General features: G+C 48.8%; 3 protein-coding genes across 10 annotated transcripts in view; 2 read left to right on the plus strand and 1 right to left on the minus strand.

Annotated features, from left to right (window-relative positions):
• The first annotated feature begins 1,127 nt into the window (after positions 1-1,127).
• Phf10 (PHD finger protein 10) lies at positions 1,128-19,236 on the plus strand. Of its 2 annotated transcripts, none has more exons than XM_070010352.1 (12): positions 1,128-1,320; positions 2,884-2,990; positions 4,956-5,086; positions 5,622-5,705; positions 6,269-6,402; positions 6,496-6,645; positions 7,369-7,478; positions 9,294-9,447; positions 13,173-13,328; positions 17,614-17,722; positions 17,991-18,179; positions 19,052-19,236. In XM_070010352.1, the coding sequence occupies exons 1-12, from the start codon at positions 1,237-1,239 to the stop codon at positions 19,135-19,137; spliced, it is 1,494 nt and encodes a 497-aa protein (XP_069866453.1). In that variant the 5' UTR covers positions 1,128-1,236; the 3' UTR covers positions 19,138-19,236. The 2 variants fall into 2 exon arrangements, with proteins under 2 accessions (XP_069866453.1, XP_069866454.1); XM_070010353.1 differs by having other exon boundaries at positions 1,189-1,320; positions 5,628-5,705.
• A 137-nt stretch (positions 19,237-19,373) lies between these two features.
• Positions 19,374-21,057, minus strand: CUNH6orf120 (chromosome unknown C6orf120 homolog). The gene has a single exon (XM_070010372.1). It carries the CDS (start codon positions 20,354-20,356, stop codon positions 19,808-19,810), a length of 549 nt encoding a protein of 182 aa, XP_069866473.1. The 5' UTR covers positions 20,357-21,057; the 3' UTR covers positions 19,374-19,807.
• The window catches only part of Wdr27 (WD repeat domain 27), a 105,413-nt gene continuing 103,948 nt past the window's right edge, over positions 20,524-21,988 (plus strand). For all 7 annotated transcript variants that reach the window (XR_011369294.1, XR_011369295.1, XM_070010318.1 and 4 more), the window contains exon 1: positions 20,524-20,746. The gene's annotated coding sequence lies outside the window, so the exon portion shown is untranslated. The remainder of the gene's footprint in view (positions 20,747-21,988) is intronic.

Genomic DNA, 21,988 nt, shown 5'->3' on the forward strand with positions numbered 1-21,988 from the left:
CAATGAGCGCCCGGGCTGAGGGCGGGGCCGGGGTGGGGGCGGGGCAAGGATCCGGAGGCAATGAGCGCCCGGGCTGAGGGCGGGGCTGAGGGCGGGGCCGGGGTGGGGGCGGGGCAAGGATCCGGAGGCAATGAGCGCCCGGGCTGAGGGCGGGGCCGGGGCGGGGGCGGGGCAAGGATCCGGAGGCAATGAGCGCCCGGGCTGAGGGCGGGGCTGAGGGCGGGGCCGGGGTGGGGGCGGGGCAAGGATCCGGAGGCAATGAGCGCCCGGGCTGAGGGCGGGGCCGGGGCGGGGGCGGGGCAAGGATCCGGAGGCAATGAGCGCCCGGGCTGAGGGCGGGGCTGAGGGCGGGGCCGGGGTGGGGGCGGGGCAAGGATCCGGAGGCAATGAGCGCCCGGGCTGAGGGCGGGGACGGGGCGGGGCCGGGGCAAGGATCCGGAGGCAATGAGCGCCCGGGCTGAGGGCGGGGCCGGGGTGGGGGCGGGGCAAGGATCCGGAGGCAATGAGCGCCCGGGCAGAGGGCGGGGCGGGGGCGGGGCAAGGATCCGGAGGCAATGAGCGCCCGGGCTGAGGGCGGGGCCGGGGTGGGGGCGGGGCAAGGATCCGGAGGCAATGAGCGCCCGGGCTGAGGGCGGGGCGGGGGCGGGGCCGGGGCAAGGATCCGGAGGCAATGAGCGCCCGGGCTGAGGGCGGGGCCGGGGCGGGGCCGGGGCCCGGATGCCGGGAGGGTCTGCGACCCCCGAGCTGGGGAGCGGGCGGCGGGGGGGCGGGGCTCGGCGGGGTCCCCGGGGCCGGCGGGGCGGGGCCGGCGGGCGGCGCGGAGGCTGACGCGCGGGCCGGGGGCGCGGGCGAGGGGCGGCGGAGGCGGCGGCGGCGGCGGCGGCGAGCGCGCTCGGCGCGGGGCGGGGCTGAGGCGGCGGCGCGGCGGGAGGAGCGGCGCGCCCGGGCTGCGTGGGAGCGGCGGGGCGCGGGGCGCGGCGCGGGCGGCCGAGGGCCGGAGGCGGCGGCGGCGGGCGGCGTGCGGGCGCGGGCGGCATGGCGGTGGCGCTGGCCGGCCGCGGGGCGCGCGGCGGCAGGGGCCGGCCCCCGGGCGGGCGGGCGGAGGGGGCGGGGCCGGGGCGCCGGGCGGCCCGCGCGGCGGCGGCGGCGGCGGGGGCGGCGGGGGCGGCGGCGGCGGCGGCGGCCGGGACCAGGAGGCGGCGGCGGCGGCGACGACGACGCGGGGCGCTGGGGCTGATGGCGGCGGCCGGGCCCGGGGCGGCGCTGTCCCCGCGGCCGTGCGACAGCGACCCGGCCACCCCCGGAGCGCAGTCCCCGAAGGTGAGCGGGGCCGGGCGGGGCGGCGAGCCACAAGTGTGGCGGCCCGCGGGCGGAGGCCGGGCGCCGACGGAAGTGCGTGCGAGGGCGGGGGCGGACGCGGCCCGGCGGGCCCGGCCCCGAGCCCCGCGGAGGCCCCGCCGCGGGCGCCGGCCGGGTAGGCGTGGGGGGGTGGCGGTGCGGGCCCGCGCCCCGGCCGGCCGGACCCCCGCGGCCTCGCCGGAGGGGTCGCCGAGCGGTGCGGGGCCGGGGCGCGGCGCCGCGGAGGGGGCGGCCAACCCCACCCTGGAGCGTGTGCGGTGCGGCCGCCTCCTGCTGAGAGCTGTGTGTCCGTCCGTCCGAGTGTCCGTGTCCCCTAGTGTCCGTCCGTCCGTCCGAGTGTCCGTCCGTCCGAGTGTCCGTGTCCCCTAGTGTCCGTGTCCCCTAGTGTCCGTCCGTCCGTCCGAGTGTCCGTGTCCCCTAGTGTCCGTCCGAGTGTCCGTCCGTCCGAGTGTCCGTGTTCCCGTGTCTGTCCGTCCATCCGAGTGTCCGTCCGTCCGAGTGTCCGTGCACCCGAGTGTCCGTCCGTCCGAGTGTCCGTGTCCCCGAGTGTCCGTGTTCCCGAGTGTCCGTTCGTCCGTCCGAGTGTCCGTGTTCCCGAGTATCCGTCCGTCTGTCCCAGTGTCCGTGTCCCCGAGTGTCCGTGTCCCCGAGTGTCCGTGTCCCCGAGTGTCCGTCCGAGCCCGTGTGTCGGACCAAGCTAGAGCGTCTCGATCCTTGGCCGGAGGGACGCGCAGGTGCCTGGCGTGGGACTGAACAACACCGAGGGCAGGCCAGCCCCGAGGGCAGACCCGTTCCCCTCCCCCCTCGGACAGCAGAACCGCCCCTGACCGCAGACCCCGGCCCCCGACGGCAGACCCCCGCCCCCGACGGCAGATCCCCGCCCCCGACGGCAGACCCCGGCCCCCGACGGCAGACCCCCGCCCCCGACGGCAGATCCCCGCCCCCGACGGCAGACCCCGGCCCCCGACGGCAGACCCCCGCCCCCAACCGCAGACCACAGCCCCTGATGGTAGACCGCCCCCGACGGCAGACCCCCGCTTCCCCCCCCTCGGCCCCGACGGCAGACCCCCGCTTCCCCCCCCTCGGCCCCGACGGCAGACCCCGCCCCCCCTCCCCCGACGGCAGACCCGGCCCCGCCGCCCTGGCTGTGAACACAAGCGCTCTAAGCCTGTGCGGCGCCGGGCCGCGGCTCAGCCCCCTCCGCGTGGCCGTCTGGAGGGGTCCGTCCGGCCCGAGCTCCACCCCGAGTCCAGCGGACCTCGCAGATGGCGTCCGCTCGAGCACCCTCGCCCCGTGGGCTCCTAACGAACGACCCGCCGACCCGAGGGCAAAGCCGCCTCCGCCGGCTCGGGAGGTGCGGCCGGAGCCCCTCGGAGAAGGAGCCGCCGCCCCGGCCAGTTCCAGGGTTACAGCCCCGCTGCCCTTCGTGGGGACTTCTGGAAAACTTGGGGGCACGAACTCATTTCTTTGGTGTTTATTCTCACTTCTCTAACCATGCCATTTTTGAATCTTTTAAATGCATAGGATGATAATGAAGAGAATTCAAACGATGGGACTCAGCCTTCCAAGAGAAGGCGGATGGGCTCAGGAGACAGCTCTAGGAGTTGTGAAACTTCAAGTCAAGATCTTGGGTATTGTTATTTTACTGCCTAGTAATATGTTTGTGATCTGTCTTTCTCTTCTGCATTCTCTCCTTCCTCTTTTCTTCTCTCTGGCCTGGCAAAAGCAATCACTAAAAGTTGTAAACATCCCATTTTATAATGTGACACCCAAGTTGATCTTGCTGTTGAGTACTGCTTAAACAGTCTAATAAAATAAGTATTTAAAATTTTCCATCTTCATTCTTTTTAAAAATTGGCCTTCATTCCTATTCACAGAGTTAATTTATATTAATTTATAAGCACAGGTGTCACCATTATCCCATTGACTTCTACAGCTTTAATGCTACTTTAAACTCCATGAAAGCATTTCTAAGTCTCATAATCTCCTGGAACTGAAGATCCATGATACTTGCCCTTTTAAAATCTGGTTTATCCATGTTGGAGCATATGCTAGAATTTTCCTTCCTAAACCTGAAAACTGTTTGATTGTATTTGTAAACCACATTTTGTTTGTCTGTTCCTGTCTGTACATGTGTTGATATGTATTTGGAATGTTTTCACCTTTTGGCTGGGTGAATAATGTTTCAGTGAGCACTTGCAGACTAGGGGTGTGGTTTAGAAATAGAATTATACACTAATTCTTTGTTTGTTTTGTCCCCTGGGATACTGAGGGGACAGTGTTTGCTAGGCAGGGTCCTCTACTGCTTGAGCCATGTTCCTAGTACTTTAATTTATGGGTTGGGTGGTTTTTTGTTTGTTTTTTACCAGAGAGGGTCATTTTGCTTTTGCCCTGGGCTGGCCTTTGACTTTGTTCCTACTTTTTAAATAGCTGGGATTTAGTTTTTGGAGGAACTCCTAAATTTTTCCACAACATCTATGTCATTTTACATTCCTACCAGCTATGCTCAAAAAGTTGCAAGTTAACTTTTGAGAATGTTGTAATAATGGCCCGAGTGGTCTTACTATGCTTTTGATGTGCACTTCTGTAATGCCTCGTGGCATGAGTCAGGTTTTTCATAAGGCCACTTGTATCTTTGGAGAAATGGCTTTTCTAATTATTTGCTTATTTTTTACTTCATTTTGTTATGAGTTCTATATATATTATTTCCTTATGAGATGCATGATTTATAAACATTTTCCCCCAGCCCGTCGATGGCCTTTTCGCTACTGACAGTGCTCTTTCAAGCACTTCATCTACTTGTTTTCTTTTGTCACTCCCTGTTTTGTCACCCTTCCTCTTCCAGTCCCGGGGCTTGAACTCAGGGCCTGGGCACTGTCCCTGAGCTGCTTTTTGCTCAAGGCTAGTGCTCTACCACTGAGCTATAGTGCCACTTCCAGCCTTTTCTGTTTGTGGGGTATTGAGGAATCAAACTCAGGGCTTCATGCATGCCAGGCAAGCACTCTAGTACTAAGCCACATTCCCAGTCCCACTTTCCACTTTTTAAGGTACAGGTCAAATTGGCCCAGATCTTGACTATGTATTCTTTGTCAGGATTGTGATTGAATGTTGCACCAGAAGTGTCAAAACTAGTTCTGTCCTTCCCTTCTGGTTTCAGGAAGTGTATAGAGAGTAAATAGTTAAAGAAGTGTACTCATATAACTAGTATTTATATGTATATAAATACAAATATACACACACATATATCATCTCAGTCCATTGAGAAAGAAGTTTCTAGAGTTTTGCTTTCTGGTCTGTTCATGACTCACTGAGCAGCAGACAAGAAACTGAAGTTGCTGATAATACACCTTTCAGAGCTGGTGTCACTGGCTCTCTTTGGACCTTTAAGCTGAAAATACATTTGTTCCCAGCAGTTGTGAGCCTTGGTTCTTTGTAGCGTACAGAAAATGTTTGCAATGTCTTGTTTGATGTCTCTACCTTCCACCTGTTTTATAATCCTTTAAATACTGAAAAGTTTTCAAAATATCCTCAAAAATAAACATAATTAAAATTTAATAAAAGCCACATTTAGGTATAATATGTATTTCTGTGCTTAGCTTTAGTTACTATCCAGCAGAAAATTTGATAGAGTACAAATGGCCACCTGATGAAACAGGAGAATACTATATGCTTCAAGAACAAGTCAGTGAATATTTGGGTGTGACCTCCTTTAAACGGAAGTATCCAGGTACTTAAGACTGAGTTATGTAATGGATTACATCTAGCTTCTAACTGTAGAACATTGACTCCAAATTCTTGGTTATTAATTATTTATAGTAGATTTGTGCTTGCTGATCTAAACTTGCTACAATCATCTATATCTCTCTCCACTCTGGATATATTTTATGTCTTAGCAATAAATTTAAAGACAGAAAAGGATGACTTTCCTGGAAGAAGCTTTAGGGGAAAGAAATATCACTTTGCAGCCACTATTACTGTTCTTGACCCCTGCCTCCTTAACTCAGGAGTTAACAGCAAGCCATATCTGAATTTAAGAAAGGTTAATACTGATAAAACTTTTTCAGCAGTTTTATTTGTTACTTTATTCTATTTTCGTTTTAACTTTTATTCTGCTAACATAAGATTGTTTATAAAGTTCCCTTAGTAATACTTGCAATATTTATATAGCACTTTTTAAAATCATTTTTTAAGTGTTTAAAAAGGTTTTATAAACTACATCATGATTCACTATTTTTTATAGTGTGTTTTGTTCTTCTTTGGAGATTTAGAGCGACGAGATTTGTCTCATAAGGAGAAACTGTACCTAAGAGAGCTAAATGTCATTACAGAAACTCAGTGCACTCTAGGTAATAATGTTTTCATTGTGACTTTCAACATTTATTTATACATGATATTAGATACCTCCTTTCCTATAAAATATTTTACAAAATTAACTACTTAAGTGCTAAATTACTTCATTTTTGATAATTGTTAAAATGAAAAGGAGAATGAAGCTTGTATTAGAATATAATCTTTTTTGTGTGTGCTGGTCCTGGGACTTGTGCTCAGAACCTAGTCCTTGTTCCTCAGTTTCTTTTGCTCACGGCTACATTTGAACTTAAGTTTTTATTAATTTAAGATGTATTAACATATTTTGTTTTGGCCATCGTGAAACTTTTTTTTGGCTAGTCCTGGGGTTGAACTCAGGGCCTGGGTGCTGTTGCTGAGTCTTTTTGTGCTCAAATAGTCTTTGCTCAGGCTGGCTTCGAACTGTGATCCTCAAATCTCAGCCTCCTGAGTAGCTAGGATTACAGGTGTGAGCCACTGGTGCCTGGCTTATAAAATATTTTAAAAGAATTGTTTGTAAGGGAGATTAATTATGAAATGTGGTTTTGCTCACTTTTTTTTTCTTTTTTTGGGTCTAAAATAGGTTTAACAGCATTGCGTAGTGATGAAGTGATTGATTTAATGATAAAAGAATATCCAGCCAAACATGCTGAATATTCTGTTATTCTACAAGAAAAAGAACGCCAGCGAATTACAGATCACTATAAAGAATATTCTGTAAGTAATGAAGTGATTTGAATCTTTCCAGGAGTTTATGAGACTGACATTTTATAAAGCTATGGGACTCCAACTGTTATATTTTTGTTTCAGCAAATGCAGCAACAAAATACTCAAAAAGTTGAAGCCAGCAAAGTGCCCGAGTATATTAAAAAAGCTGCAAAAAAAGCAGCTGAATTCAACAGCAACTTAAACCGGGAACGCATGGAAGAAAGAAGAGCTTATTTTGACTTACAGACACATGTAGGGTGACTTAATTCAGCAGTATCTGGGCTTCGTTTCTACCTCTTATTGCAGTTCTCTGCATTCCTTCTATTCCCTTTATTTGGTTTTGATACATACATAACACACATATATATGTGTGTATATATATATATATATATATGCATATATATATATATATACATACACACATACATATATGTACATGCCCTTGCACATATATGTGTGTATGTGAAAGAGAGAGAGAATTGGTGCCAGCTCTCTTTTTCCTAGAAGTTTAAAGAAATAATGATAATATTAGGGGTTTGTTTTGTGAGGAGGTCTCTTTTGCTTTGTAGTTGATCCTTAGCTGAGTGGAGACTAATACGATGTTTCCCAAAGATGGTTGTGAGTGAACTCCAAGTTCATTCCATTCTCACAGGACTCACATGAGGTTTGACTACTACTACTTCCTTTCATAGGGTAGGAGGTTGAGTTCCAAGAGGTTCCTAAGACACCCAGGTCACACTGCTGTTACCTATGAGCCAGAGATCTGCCACTTGTTCTCAGAAATGGCTTGTGGTGCACAAGTCACACATGATGGAAAAACCATCTTATGAATACCTGGAGTTCCCCAGCTGTCCCTTAGGTTACAATTTTCAGAGTCACTTGACTTGTAGCTCTTTGGGGGGTGGGGAGATATATGCCACAGTTTTTAACTTCCTAGTATGGAATCCGTTCACGTCTCTCTTCCTATAAACACAGGTCATCCAGGTGCCTCAAGGGAAGTACAAAGTCTTGCCAACAGAGCGAACAAAGGTCAGTTCTTACCCCGTGGCACTCATCCCAGGACAGTTCCAGGAGTATTACAAGAGGTATTTAGTTGTTTCAGTTACTATTGATATGGGAGCCAGTTGGGTTTATTGGTGAGGCTGATGATATGTGGACTTTTCTTGGGTTTTGTGGCAAAGCTTACCTTTCAGCCAAGACACGAGTGCCTTGCTTGCTCATGAAGCTTGAGTGTCCATGTCTGCCCATCTCTTGGGTTTGTCACACATAGACCCACAGCAACACTGGTAACACTTGATTCTTCAGACTCACTAACTGGAGTCTGGATTTCAGTGATGCTCGCAGCTGGCTATGCAGTAGAGATTGATATGTGCTGACTGCCTGAGAGGCTCCGTGGATCCTGGTGCCTCCCACGTTACCCCTGTCCTGGCTGCTCCCTCAGTCTGCATGCCCACCTCTGCTATTTGAAGGTGGCCAGAACAAAGCCAGACAAAACACTCAAACAGGAAAAATGGATTTCTCTCATTTCAATAGCTTCTTCCTCCTTCAGCTTCAAACCTTAACCTGGAGAGGCATCTTCTTGAAATAGACATTTTATTTAGAGAATAGAATTTAAAATGGAATATAGACTCATACTTACTATTTGAAAGTCAATTTAAATCATGGGCAGAAGTTTTCATTTTTTTTCTTTTGGTTGGCCAAAACATTAAAAGTTGTATGCCATTCTACTCTGCGTTGCCTTTTGATATGAAGCCCTGGTTGAAGGCGATGCTGGCCCCAGAGCCTCCCTGAGCTCCAGTTCTCCTGAGTGTGGGGTGGGGCCCTCCTCCCACACGGCCTGCTGGCCTGTACCTTCGGACCTAGGGAAGAACTGTCAGCCTCGCTTCAGATGGCAACGTAATTCAGTGTTAGAGCATGCTTCACAAATGGTTTAAAATAAGAATGAAATACTTGTTTACCAGTGTCCGTCACGCTTGATGGTGGTGCATGTGCATGGAGTACGTAATCCTCCCATCAGCTCTGTGAGGTGCACTGTGACTACTCCAGGTTTACAAGCGGAGGGTCGAGCACAAAGAAATGGCTCCTTGATGGTTATGGGAGCCAGCAGAGAGCCTAAGCCTCGGGTTTGTCTATCGTTTTCTTACTGTGTGTTCACCAGTGTCTGTTGGGAGAACCTTTCTTTCTTTCTTGGTTTGAGGGTAAAGGGAAGAAACATTACCTCTTTCTGCTTTTGTGTTTTGAGTCAGTCTTGCTGTGATGTAGCCTAGGCTGGCCTTGAACTCGAGCTCCTCTTGCCTTAGTCTCTCAGGTGTTGGAATTATAGGCACGTGTTACCACCCAGCTGAGACATTATCTTTTGATGAGAAGATTCAGATATGTGTTCTACATCAGTTAGTGAAAAAAACATTAGAAGTCTTTGACTTACTATCCTTACTTGATGACTAGAATGAAAAGTTATCGCTAAGCCTGGTGAGCACACATACCTGTAGTCTTTTTTTTTTTTTTTTCCTAGTTTTTTTTTTTTTTTTTTAAATTTAATTTTATTTTATTTACATACCTGTAGTCTTAGCTACCCAAAGCAGAGACAGGAAGGTCATGGGTTGAGGCCGGCCTGGGCAGAAATTACCAGACATTCTATCTCAAATTAGAGCCTTTGTGTTGGTGGCATGTAACTAATCCCATGTAGTTGGGAGGTGGAGGTAAAAGAATGATCTGAAGCTAGCCTAGACAAAGGGGTGATACCATTTTTGGAAAAACAAACTAAAGGCAAAAGAACTAGGCTCAAGTCCCCAGAATTCAGTCCCTAATAAAGCTGCCCCCAATACACATATACATGTACACACACTCACTTTTCAAAAGTATTTGGGAGAAGTCTAAGTGAAAGTAATCTCTTAATTCAGGTATTCTCCAGATGAGCTCCGGTATTTGCCATTAAACACAGCCCTGTATGAGCCTCCCCTGGATCCCGAGCTCCCTGCACTAGACAGTGACGGGGATTCTGATGATGCTGAAGATGGTCGAGGTGATGAGAAGAGGAAAAACAGAGGCACTTCGGTAGGAATGTTTATCTTTCAAGAAATAATCTGTTCCCTCTCCTTGCTTGTTGATTGCTTTCCTAGGGTGTGAAATTACACTGTGTTACCACACTTTGCAAAGTACAGCTCATATAATTCCCAGGAAGCTTTGTAGAAAATACACTTAACAGAGCCAGGCGCTGGTGGCTCACGCCTGTAATCCTAGCTACTCAGGAGGCTGAGATCTGAGGATCACGGTTCAAAGCCAGCCCGGGCAGGAAAGACTGTGATACTCCTGTCTCCAATAAAACCACCAGAAAACCGGAAGTGGCATTGTAGCTCAAGTGGTAGAGCGCTCGCCTTGAGCTGAAGAGCTGTGGGGCAGTGCCTAGACCCAGAGTTCAAGCCCCACGACCGAACAAAAAAAAAAAAGAAAATACAGTTACAATCAGGCTCTTTATGGCCTGTGGTAGATTTTCTATTAAAATCATTGTTGCTGGTTTCCAGGTGCTCAGATCTATAATCCTAGCTCTTAAGCATATGAGTAGCTATCAAGAGGCTGAGATCTGAGGACCACTGTTCAAAACCAGTCTAGGCCAGAAAGTCTGTGAGACTTTTTTTTTCTTGGTCAGTCGTGGGGCTTGAACTCTGGGCCTGGGCACTCTCCCTCAGCTCTTTAGCTCAAGGCCAGCGCTCTACCACTTGAGCTACAGCGCCACTTCCAATTTTCTGAGTGGTTTATTGGATATAAGAGTCTCATAGACTTCCTTGCCGGGGCTGGCTTTGAACTGCAATCCTTAGATCTCAGCCTCCTGAGTAGCTAAGATTACAGGTGTGAGCCCAAAGCTCCCGGCTTATGAGACTCTTATCTCTAGTTAATGAGCAAAAAGTTCAGGCCCTGGATTAGTAGAAGACTCAGGAGTCTTATTTTCCTGACTTCACAGCTTAACTTGTACGTCAAGAGATGGTTCACGCCTGTAATCCTAGCTACATCAGGAGGCTGAGATCTGAGAATTGTAGTTCAAAGCCAACTGGGCCAGGATAGTGTGAGACTCTTTATTTCCAGTTAAGCAGCAAAAAACAAGTACAGTTGTGGCTAAAATGGTAGAGCTCTACCCTTGAGCAAAAAAGCTCAGTGATAGCTTCTAGGCCCTAAGTTCAAACCTCAGGACCAGCATACAAAAATAAAGAAAAAGTTACTCTGTAGTAAAATAAAATAGGCAAGGGCACTGAACATTAGTTTACTATCTACATGTGTATACAGCTTAAAGTATTGAAAAAGACTGACTTTTATCTTTTGCTGTAGAGAGAAATGTGTTTTTCTTAGTTTGAAGACATATATGTTCATAGTATTACATATATATGTACCTATATGCATACGTATATGCACATATACTATATATATATATATATATATATATATGATAACTTTTTTCTGCATAACTTTTCCATAGCAAAATGCTGTTGAAGATCATGGAAAGTCAGTATGAAGGAGAAAGGCAGTCCTGTTTTGTGCTTTGACCAGCCAGGTGCTGGTGGCTCATACTTGTAATCCCAGCTACTCAGGAGGCTGAGATCTGAGGATATTGGATCAAAGCTAGCCCAGAAAGGAATGTCTGTGAAACTTCTACTTCCTGTTAACCACCAGAAAACTGGAAGTGGCTCTGGATCAAAGTGGTGGAGTGCAGAGTGCTATCCTTGAGCAAAAATTGCTCAGGAACAACGGCGTTCAGGCTCTGAGTTAAAAAACAAAACAGTATTAACTAGCTAGCTGCCCATCTTAAAATTCACATCATAGCTAACTGGAACCTGAAAATACACCCTCACTTAGTGCTGTTATCAAAGACTTCTCACTTAGGCATGTTCGGAAAAGTGAGTATTGTTGAAGGCCAGAGGTGGTAATCACGTCTAGTTAGTTGATAGCAGTGGAGCTGTGAGACCAGGCAACAGAACGCCCTCACACTACTCAGAGGAGTAAGTTAATTCAACAGAGAAGTCGTTTTGACAGCACATCAAGAACTTTAACTTCACAGAATCTGACCTACCAAATTTTCTAAGATTATTTATCCCGATGTCTTAATCTGATTCTGGGAAAATTGAATTAGAATAAAAAAGTTGAGTGTTAACAATTTTTGTTTGTTCATTTTTTTTGCCAGTCCTGGAGCTTGAACTCAGGGCCTGGGCACTGTCCTTGAGCTTCTTTTGCTCAAGGCTAGCAATCTACCACTTGAGCCACAGCACCACTTCCAGCTTTTTTTGTTTATGTGGTACTGAGGAATTGAATCCAGGGCTTCATGCATGCTAGGCAAGCACTCCACCACTAAGCCATATTCCCAGCCCCATCAATATTTTTTCTAGTGGAGGGGCTGGGAAGGTGGCTCAATGGTGGAGTCTTTGCCTTGCATGCACGAGTCCCTGGGTTTGATTCCGCAGCACCACATAAGCAGAAAAAGCCAGAAGTGACACTGTGGCTCAAGTGGTAGAGTGCTAGCCTTGAGCTGAAGAGTGCAGGGACAGCGCCCAGGCCCAGAGTTCAGGCCCCATGACCGACCAAAAGAAAATTTTTTTTTTCTAATGGAAATTAGAAATCTCACCCAGAGTAGTCATATGCTAACATTTACACAATAGAAAGTTCAAGGAATAGTTAATGATTGGAGAAAATGCATGTGTGCACACAGTGTAGTCCAGTTTTGTGTTTTGGAAAATGTGTGCATTTATTAGGTTGGGAGTATGAGAGAGATCTTGGGTATCTGCAGAATAGAAAAGGAGGGACAGAGGCAAGTCCAACACCTAGTGTTGTTGGCTGATGGTGTTTATGAAGCAGCAATAGTTTACAGATTTTCTAATACTTAAGAATATATTGTTTTTCACATCATAAATTAATTAATGAATATATTTTAATTTTACCTTTACAGTTTTTCTAATTTTTAAGAATATATTGCTGTTCACATTAGAAAATTACAACTCGAACGAAAGAGATGTTGAGGTCGTAGATGTTGAACTGGTAAAATTAAGTCAGATGCTGCATAGTCAGATGGTTCTGCATAGTTATAACATAAACGTGTATGTGAACGACTTTCGTTATTAGTGAAAATGTTCACATACTTGTAGTGATAATAGAAAACCAATACACGTTGTTGTGCTCTGAGTGTTGAGGGAGAAGGACAACCGTTGGTGGCTGATCTTTGGAGTATGATAGGAGCTGAAGTTGACAGTTCCTTTCTTGTTGACTTAAGTGTTAGAACAGCTGCTCATGGCATTTATTGATACAAATGGAGCTGGCTTAATAAGTAACTTGTACTGTTCTTTATTTTAATTTTCACTTGAAACAAAAGTTACAAATTGTTTACAATTAGGTTTAATAACTTAGACTTTAATAATTAATGTTTACTATAATAGTTATTTATTTGTTTATTTTTTTGTCGGTCGTGGGCCTTGAACTCTGGGCCTGGGCAGTGTCCCTCAGCTCTTCAGCCCAAGGCTAGCGCCCTACCACTTGAGCTACAGCGCCACTTCTGGTTTTCTGGTGGTTTCTTGGAGATAAGAGTTTCACGGAGTTTCCTGCCCGGGCTGGCTTTGAACTGCAATCCTCAGATCTCAGCCTCCTGAGTAGCTAGGATTACAGGCGTGAGCCACCAGTGCCCGGCTAATAGTTACAATTTTCAAAGAAACAAACTTTCACAAAATGTCTTCTTCAGTTGTGAAAACTTGGAGTCAAGTGTGTGTCAGTTCTAAAGAACCTGCTTCCTGCCTCTTGTGCTGTAGGACAGCTCCTCGGGCAACGCGTCTGAAGGGGACAGCCCTCCTGACAGCCAGGAGGACTCCTTCCCAGGAAGACCCACGTCGAAAGACAAAGCTGCCACTCCACGAAAAGAGGGCGCCAAACGCTCTGTACTGTCCAAATCAGTTCCTGGGTACAAGGTAGAAGAAAAAAGCCCCTGACTCAGCTTCCTTACTGACCAGCCTCTCTCCCTGACACACGTTAACTCTGAACCTCACGACTGTGGAGCTCCTGCTTGCTGTACCTCACTTGCTGTTCTGTGGTGTGCACCTGTCCACTGCTTCCTTTTTGCTTTTACTTCCCTGGTGGCTTTCCTGTCACTTTTGGCTAAGGTTCAGCTACTGTTTTCTGTAAATGTACAATTTTATGGATCTTTTTTTTCCCCTCTCTTCAATAATAGCCAGGCAAGTTTGAGTATTTAAAAACATTTCAAGGCAGAACTTGAGACTTTTTGAATAAATATCATTTAAATATCCTAGTAGTTAGTGGAACAAGACCTACTGAGTTGTAAAGAAGGGGTAGATGTACTGTTACTAAGTTGAATTTCAGTAGTGTTTTTCCTTAGGGTTAGCCCAACGATTGCTTTATCAATCTGCCACATTCAGCTAACTATGGGTAGAAAGTATGAAACCTGTTTATTTCCATTGTAGTGTTGGCAGACGACTGGCATCTGTCTGTGTTGAAGGCTGGAGCATATCTGGCTTTGGGGTCTGAGTATTGTCAGTGAGGTGGTAGGTGGTCTGCAGCTATCTCCTGTCTGCTCTTCCCCTTTCAGAGGCTGGGGAGCTGTGTTGTTGTGTGGGGATGTAAGAATCTCACAGAAGGAATAGAATTCCTGCAGTTTCCTGGTTTGGCTGGTGACAGTACAATATATAGTTCTTTTGGTCTGGAAAGTAGTAGAATATGATTTCTAGCGTGACTGAAGGTATGATAAGGAAGGTTTTAAGGGGATGAGAAAACGTTGCCGTGTGAAAGTGTGTCAGTGTTGTCACTGTGGTGGTGACCCACGAGGCTGGCTGTCTAGCCTGTAAGAGCTCTGGGTTGGATGCTGGTACTTCCCGCCCCCCAAGAAAATTCCAAACCAACACAACAACAAGCTTAAGTGAGCTGTTAACAACTGTCCCTTCACCCCACCTGAGCGCCTTCTAGCAATCAGAATTCTATCATCTTTTTTTCTTCCTGAAGTTAAAAAAGAAAAACTAAGAATGTTCGATATCTTGTTAGAAAGTATCTGTATGTAATCAATTTAAAAACACATGTTCTTTGCAGCCCATGGTAACAGGTTAGGCTTCATTCAGAGGTTGATTTCTGGAATGGCTTTGGTGGGCTCTGCGGATGTGGCTTTTTCACATTTACTAAGTTTCTTAAACTAAAGATTTAAGTTAATACTTAGTAATCAAAAGCAAATGAACTCCAAAGATTAAGTTTCAGAGACAGTGTGTGTGATCTAGGAGCTCCAAGTGGAGGCTGCGGCTTTATGCCAAAGCTTGTCAGCTCCCCGGTGCTGCTGGCTCGTTTGATCATGGATTAAAAAATAAAGAATATGGAGGTGGATGTTTTAATACAGGCTGAACATGAAAAACTGTCCACATTATCATTGATTTAATAAATCATATAGATTAGCCTAATAGTACTCAAAGGAGTGTAATATGCAAAATAAGCATTTTGTATCCCCTGTGAACATTTTTAGTACCTAAAAATGTTTCAGGTATTTCAGAGATGGGAGCAGCCAGTATCTAGACATTATATATTAATATGAACATGATTATTGAACGTTATCCTCTCTATAAATAGTATAATAAGCCAAGATGTGCCTAAATATTTGGGTACTTCAAGCTGAAGCTCATATATACACATGGACACAACATACATGTTTTAAAATATGGCAAATAAGAAAAACGATAATGTATCTGCTGTCTTGCTTAATAAGATTGAATAGCACTTGCCCTTAATTTGTAGGACAGAATCGTTTAGGTTACATTAACCTGATATTAAACAATAATAGCTAAGATTCAGGCCTATAAATATGTATTTAAAATCTGTACTATATTACTGTTACCATGAAAGTCTCATTTACCTTTAGCTCTCTTTCAAGAAGAAGTTAAGTGTACTATGGGCCTTTTATTTGCGATATTGTGGACTGTTAGGATGGTCATTTTAGTCTTCATGTCATCAGTGAAACTCTGGTATTGTTGCAAGTAGAACTGAGGGCTCTGTTCTGATTTTAGGCATCCTCCGCCCACCCCTCCGCAAATCCATGGGAAGGTGGAAGCTTCCTCCCTCTTAACTGTTGCTCTGTGGCTCCCTGGGTAGCTCAGATACTAAGCAACATGCTTCCGTCTGTTGAAATGTATCATTGTAGACAATGCTTGGATGTTCTTTCCCCTTTTCTCTCCTGTTCCTCTTATTTCTACCTATGTGTCTATTTCTGTCTTTCCCACTTCTCCATCTCATCCTTTCTTTCCTCCATCTCTCTTCCCTTCATCTGTCTTTTCCCATTCTGTTTCTATCCTTCTACCTCTTCCCTTCTCCATGTCTTCTTCCCCTTCTCCATTTCTCCTTATTTCTCTCTTCCTCATTTCTTCTTCTCTTCCTTTCTCTCCTGATGCTTCTCTTCCATCTTTTCCTCTTTTCAACAAGATGAAGACTTTTGGGTAAGAAAAATTTTAAATGGTTTAGAAAAAACATTGTGATCTGAGCTTAAAAGTAAACCTAGAATTTCTTAGTGTCCTTTTTATCATAGACATTTGTGTATATTTTAATTGTAGAACTTGAATATGTGGTAACTAGCTTTGTTTTATTTCTCTTGGGTTTTGCTTTGTGAAGGGTCTCTTTTTAGGATTTAATATTGTGTAGTTACTTCTCTGACTGTGGTGAAAGGTATAGTACTTAGTACTGGCATAGGCCAGGACCTGACTTAAACTACTAATATCTTTTACATTTAGCACAGGTACTGTAACCCAAAGAGATTTCTTAGTTCTTGTGGATTGAGAAGGTAGCATTATTCTGCTGTTTATTATGACAGTTACAGATTTGGTACTGAGCCAGAATGTGGATCACAGAAGTGCCCTTCCTAGTGATGTTTTATTGCCACGGAGGAAAACACAGTCAGAATTGTGTTTAGGGTATCAAGTAACAGCAGAGGTAATTTTAGGCTTGAGAAAATTGGGGAGCAGGGTATAAACATACATAGGAGATGTAGAATAGTTAATGGTGACATTTATATGTTTGTTTAATTTCCATGATATTTATTATTTTGTAGAGTACATTTGTGATTGTTTGTTTTTATCATATTTATGTATAAGGTTGACTTTTTAAAAAAATAAATAAGCCAAAATTGTTTTTGAATGCCTCTGTCATCTTTTGCAAAGAAAATTTTAAAAAGAAAATAAGAACAAATTCTTTAGGTCAAACAGGTTATGAAGGTTAAGGAGACATTTTAGAGCTAGAATGCTTTTCTGCAGCTTGAGTTTTAGATCCCTCTCTGGTGTAGTATCCGATGGGGGTTGTTATCAGATGCACATGGCTTAGTGTACTTAGAATCACCTCTCTCCAAGTTCACTTTGTATTTCTCCACCCCATCTCATCCTTGCCCTACTTGTTTTCTTCCCTTCCCTATCAGGTGATAGGCATACTTGTAGCATGCGTGAGCCTCACTTTGTAGTCAAGGTTGCGACAAGCTTAAGCTGGCCCTGTCCCCCTGGTAGTTGAGGTATAAACAGCCTTTTACTTCGTCCTTTTCCACATAGTTGCCAAGTGTGTTCGAGGCCCCAGTGCTGTGTATGTTCTTCTTAAACTGGAAGGCTGACATGCAGAATATATGAGTGCTTTATGTATTTTTGTGACTAGTTTTTTCCTTATCTGAAAACTACCTTTTCCTTTTTATGTTTTATATTATAGTGGATGTTTTTATCCTTTAGTGTTTCTTCTAATTTGCTAGATAGGCAGTGACAGTAATGCAACTCAGTTTTCCACACATGCATTTGAATGAAACATTTTCACTTAAAGGTGTTAAAACATTGCTTTTAAGCTTGGATTTTACAGGTCTAGTTTTACACCCTTGGAAAAACACCAGTTTTTAAGGAAAGTTAATATATAAGCTGCTTAAAACTGAGTTTCAACTTGACCTTTAACACTAATTGTTTTCCGTATTGTTTTATACAGATCTGAACTGTGCATGTAGTGAGTAGAGTTCTACATTTAATCATAACACGAGGTCATGTTGTTTACTAGATGAAATCTAAGGCTTTCCTCAGTTGGCCCTTTTATGCTGTAAGCTGACTCATGCCGAGTTATATGTCTTTCACAAAGGTCTTCATTAGCAAGTTACCAAAAGTAAAGATAAGGTGACCAGTAACAGAATTCCTTTTGAACCCATAGTAAGCTCTTCTGGCATGAATTTATAGCCCTCTTCTACCCTTCCAGCCAAAGGTCATTCCAAATGCTCTATGTGGAATTTGTCTGAAGGGTAAGGAGTCCAACAAGAAAGGAAAGGCTGAATCACTTATACACTGCTCCCAGTGTGAGAACAGTGGTAAGTACAGAGATGTCTCCTTCAGATTTTAACCCACCCTGTCTGTTGCCTCAAAAACTAGGATTTATCATTGTCAGCTAGGCTCTGCAAAGAATCAGCAAATGTATAGGGCAACTTGTGTAAAGCCCATGTATTCTACACTGTATTTTGATTTCTTTGGTTATTAAGCATTCTAGCCATTCTTGGGAAGTCCTAAAGAAAGCCAGTATTTGATATGCCTTATTAAAAGTTCTCTTGTGAAAGACTACTAATGTTGGTTTTGATTTAGGCCATCCTTCTTGCTTGGATATGACCATGGAGCTTGTTTCTATGATTAAGACCTACCCATGGCAGTGTATGGAATGTAAGACATGCATTATATGTGGACAGCCCCACCACGAAGAAGAAATGATGTTCTGTGATGTGTGTGACAGAGGTTATCATACTTTTTGTGTGGGCCTTGGTGCTATTCCATCAGGTAAAGATTCTATAAAAAAACAACACATTTTATTTGTGTGAGGAGGCTCTCAACATTTAAGACTGCATCCATGACATAAACACACAGTCTATAGCCCCTTCTGTACAGGCATCTGTCCATCTTTTCATCTCCGTCAGTGCATCAAAGGACAGGCAAGATGAAGAAACACCAAGGCTAGATTTACAAGTATAGTTCTGTGTATATATGGGCTAGTGTCTTCATACTTTATGTAGTTATAGTACAAGTTGCTTCAGTGCTTTTAATTTTGCATGTCATCTATTTAGAAGTGACTGCTACATCTTTTCCCATGTCAGAATGTATTTCTATGAGGCAGCATGACAATCCAGTTAACTTTAGAATCAAAGCAAACCACCCTTCTGAACTAGAATGTTACACAGGTAATTGTACTTTTAGAACTTATTTGCATAGTTGATACTATGTAATTCTCTAAATTACATGCTTAGAATTGTTTTGTAGAAGCAAATGAAAATTCTGTGTAACTCAGATCAGGTTGTGCTTGTTTTAAAGTGCTGTCAGTATACAGCTGGTTTAGCAGCGGAGAAAAGCCATGTTCCGTAACAGGCTTTGTATTGGGCTTCTAAATTATGGTAGTCATTTAATTTCAGGAAGGATTACAGTAACTCCATCCTCCAGCATCCTTGCCCTTTGCTTGACACTTCACATAGCATTGGTTACCTGGTTATGATAAGGGTGTATTTTTCTTCCTGGTTTAAAGAACTCAATAGCACTCCTCATCACCCCACACTTGGAAGTCCCAGAGGTTAGGGTCACCAATGCCCGGTAAGGGACAGGTGTTAAGATGGCTTGATACTCGGTCCTATGAAAATAAAAACTAACAATTTCTCTCCTAGGTCGCTGGATCTGTGACTGTTGTCAGCAAGCCTCCCCAACACCCAGGAAGGTGGGCAGAAGGGGGAAAAACAGCAAAGAGGGGTAGATCTGTGACCCTAACGCTGTGTGTGCACTTAAGTGGAATATTTAGTACCAGTTTATTTACATATTAATTTTTATGCCAATAAAAGCTTTCGGAAGTCAACGATGGTCTTAAAGTCTGCAAGTCGATTTGTTTCATTACGTTCCTCTTACCTTTGAAACCACGCGCAGGTACAGGAATGGCTCCTTTTCTAAAAGGTTTTTAGACTCCGTGCTTTGACTTTCCAGAAACTACTAAAATGCGATTTAATTTGCTACATTTTATTCCACGACGAATAATGACGGTTCATCATATAAAGTTACCATTACTGTCACCAATCTTTCATAATCTATGACGGTGTTTCTCCACTATTGTTAAGTACCTTGAAAGTTTAAGAATCAAAGGCTTCTAATAGGCAGGCCCAGGTGGTAAAATGGCAGATGGCCTAAAATTTGGTTCAGGTGGATTCAGAACTGTGACAGACCTAGGAACACGTTCACAACTAGCGGCTAGCCAGCCAGTGCTATCGGGGTGGAAGGGGCCCCAAGCGTGGGCCCGGGACCCAGTTCTCCAGGCTGCGGGCGCGGCCCGGGGAGGCGACCTGCGGGCCCCCAGCCTTTCCATCCGGGAAAGAAGGTGGGAAGCCTTCCGGGGAACCGCGGTGACCACCGTGCCGCGGGCCCCCCGCCCGGCCTCAGAAGAGGATTTCCAGAACCAGCTTCAGAACGCCGATGAGAACCGTCCAGAGGACCGAGTCCTCGTCGGCGGGCCGCTCCTCGGGGGCGCGCGCGCCCGCGCCCGCGGGGCCCGGCGGCGGGTCCTCGGTCCGGTCCAGGTACACCTTCATCTCGAAGTCGCTCTCGCCGTGGGACGGGTGCCCGTAGATGCCGATGCCCACGGGCCGCCGGAAGTGCGCGGGGATGGCGACCGCGTCCGGGCCGCAGGTGGCCGACTGCAGCTCGTAGTCGTCGAAGCTGGGGTGCAGCGTGCTGTCGGACACGTAGAGGTCGGCGTCCCCGCGCAGGCTGCGCATGCGCAGCACGATCTTGCCCTCGTGGCTCAGCCGCAGGTAGCTGTAGTTGCCGGCCCCGATCTGGCCCTGGACCACGTGCAGGAGCAGCCACTCCTCGGGGGCGTCGTCCTCGCCGGGGCCCCGCGCCAGGACCAGGGCCGCGGCCTGCGCCGCCGCCAGCACCAGCAGAGCGCGGCGCCAGGGGCCCGCGGCGCCCCGCGGGGCGGCCATGGCGGGCGCTCAGCTCGGGGGCCGCATCCGCGGGGGGAGGCCTAGACTTCCGGACTTGCCGCCGGGCCTCGCCAAGCGCGCGCCTCCAGCCGCGTCCGCGCTGCGGAGAGCCGGCGGCAGGGGGCGGTGCCGGAAGTAAGCGCTCCCGGAAGCGAGGCGCCGCTGGCTTCTCGCGAGAGCGCCGAGGACGTGGCGCCGGGGCCGCTTCCTCGTAGCCATAGAGACGCGCCGTCGCTCCCGAGGGCGGGACGGAGCCGCGGGCCGCTCCGCGCCGCTGGATTCTCGCGAGAACACTGGGGGCGTGGCGCCGGGGCCGCTTCCTCGTAACCATAGAGACGCGCCGTCGCCGTGGGACGGAGCTGCGGGCCGCTCGTCGTGGCGGCGCGGCGGGTAGGACGGCGGGTAGGAGGGCCGGCCGCGGTGAGGCGCCGCTGGCCGCAAGGGGGCCCTGCGTCGAGCGGGCGCCGCCGTGCGGGCGCCGCGCCCCCGGCTCGCGGGGGCTTCGGGCCGGGTGCGCGCGCGCGGGCCGGGCTGTTAAACTTCCCCTTCGGAGCTCCCGAGTCGCGGGCCCGCGCGGACCGGCGCTACCCGGCCCGGACGCCAACCCGGCGCCGGAGGCCGGAGGCCGGGCCCGGAGCGCCCGGTTCAGACGGCAGGCCGCCCCGGCGCGAGGGCCGGGCGGGCTCGGAGCGCCCCGCGTCCCCGCCTCCGGGCCGCACACGCGCGTCGGTGCCCTCGCGCGTCCGTGCACATGCGCGTCGGTGCCCTCGCGCGTCCGTGCACATGCGCGTCGGTGCCCTCGCGCGTCCGTGCACATGCGCGTCGGTGCCCTCGCGTTTCCGTGCACATGCGCGTCCGTGCCCATGCGCGTCCGTGTCCTCGCGCGTCGGTGCACATGCGCGTCGGTGCCCTCGCGCGTCGGTGCCCACGCGCGTCCGTGCACATGCGCGTCCGTGTCCTCGCGCGTCCGTGCACGCGCGCGTCCGTGCCTTCGCGCGTCCGTGCACACGCGCGTGTCCGTGCACTCGCGCGTCCGTGCCTTCGCGCGTCGCTGCCCGTCGCCGCCCTCGCCCGCCCGTCGCTGCCCGTCGCCGCCCTCGCCCATCGCTGCCCGTCGCTGCCCGTCGCCGCCCTCGCCCGCCCGTCGCTGCCCGTCGCCGCCCTCGCCCGCCCGTCGCTGCCCGTCGCCGCCCTCGCCCATCGCTGCCCGTCGCTGCCCGTCGCCGCCCTCGCCCGCCCGTCGCTGCCCGTCGCCGCCCTCGCGCGCCGGCGCAGTGCGGACTAGCGCCCCGCCGGCTGCCGCCCTGGACCGCGTCGGTCCGTGGTGCTCCTCCTCCCCTCCTCCTCCCGTCGCGGCTGGAGCTCCGGCGGGGCCCTGCGGGACTTCCTGGCTGGGCACGGGCCGTGTTTTCCAGACGAAGCGGCCTGCTCCGGCCAGCCGGGTCCTGGGCGAGGCTCCTCCGGCCGCGGGTCTGCCCGGCTGGCTCTCCGCGGGTGCTCTTCCGCCTGGGCCGCGCCTCCCGTCTGGCGTCCTGCCGGCTGCTGGGCGGACGGGCTGGCCCTGGCCCGCAGGCCTGCCCCGGTGCCGGGGAGAAGCCGTTTCTCCTCTTTCCAGGTTCAGGAGCTGCCTGC

This window comes from Dipodomys merriami, unplaced genomic scaffold (assembly GCF_024711535.1).
Source record: "Dipodomys merriami isolate MVZ:Mamm:240054 unplaced genomic scaffold, mDipMer1.0.p SCAF_8, whole genome shotgun sequence".
Classification (NCBI taxonomy): Eukaryota; Metazoa; Chordata; class Mammalia; order Rodentia; family Heteromyidae; genus Dipodomys; species Dipodomys merriami.

Bases quoted from the DNA above. Each gene is read 5' to 3' on its own strand.
- Phf10 (XM_070010352.1), top strand. From the start codon at position 1,237: ATGGCGGCGGCCGGGCCCGGGGCGGCGCTGTCCCCGCGGCCGTGCGAC. The intron at 6,646-7,368 runs GTAGGGTGACTT...CTATAAACACAG, and splicing joins ATTTTGACTTACAGACACAT to GTCATCCAGGTGCCTCAAGG. The intron at 17,723-17,990 runs GTAAGTACAGAG...GTTTTGATTTAG, and splicing joins CTCCCAGTGTGAGAACAGTG to GCCATCCTTCTTGCTTGGAT.
- CUNH6orf120 (XM_070010372.1), bottom strand. From the start codon at position 20,356: ATGGCCGCCCCGCGGGGCGCCGCGGGCCCCTGGCGCCGCGCTCTGCTG.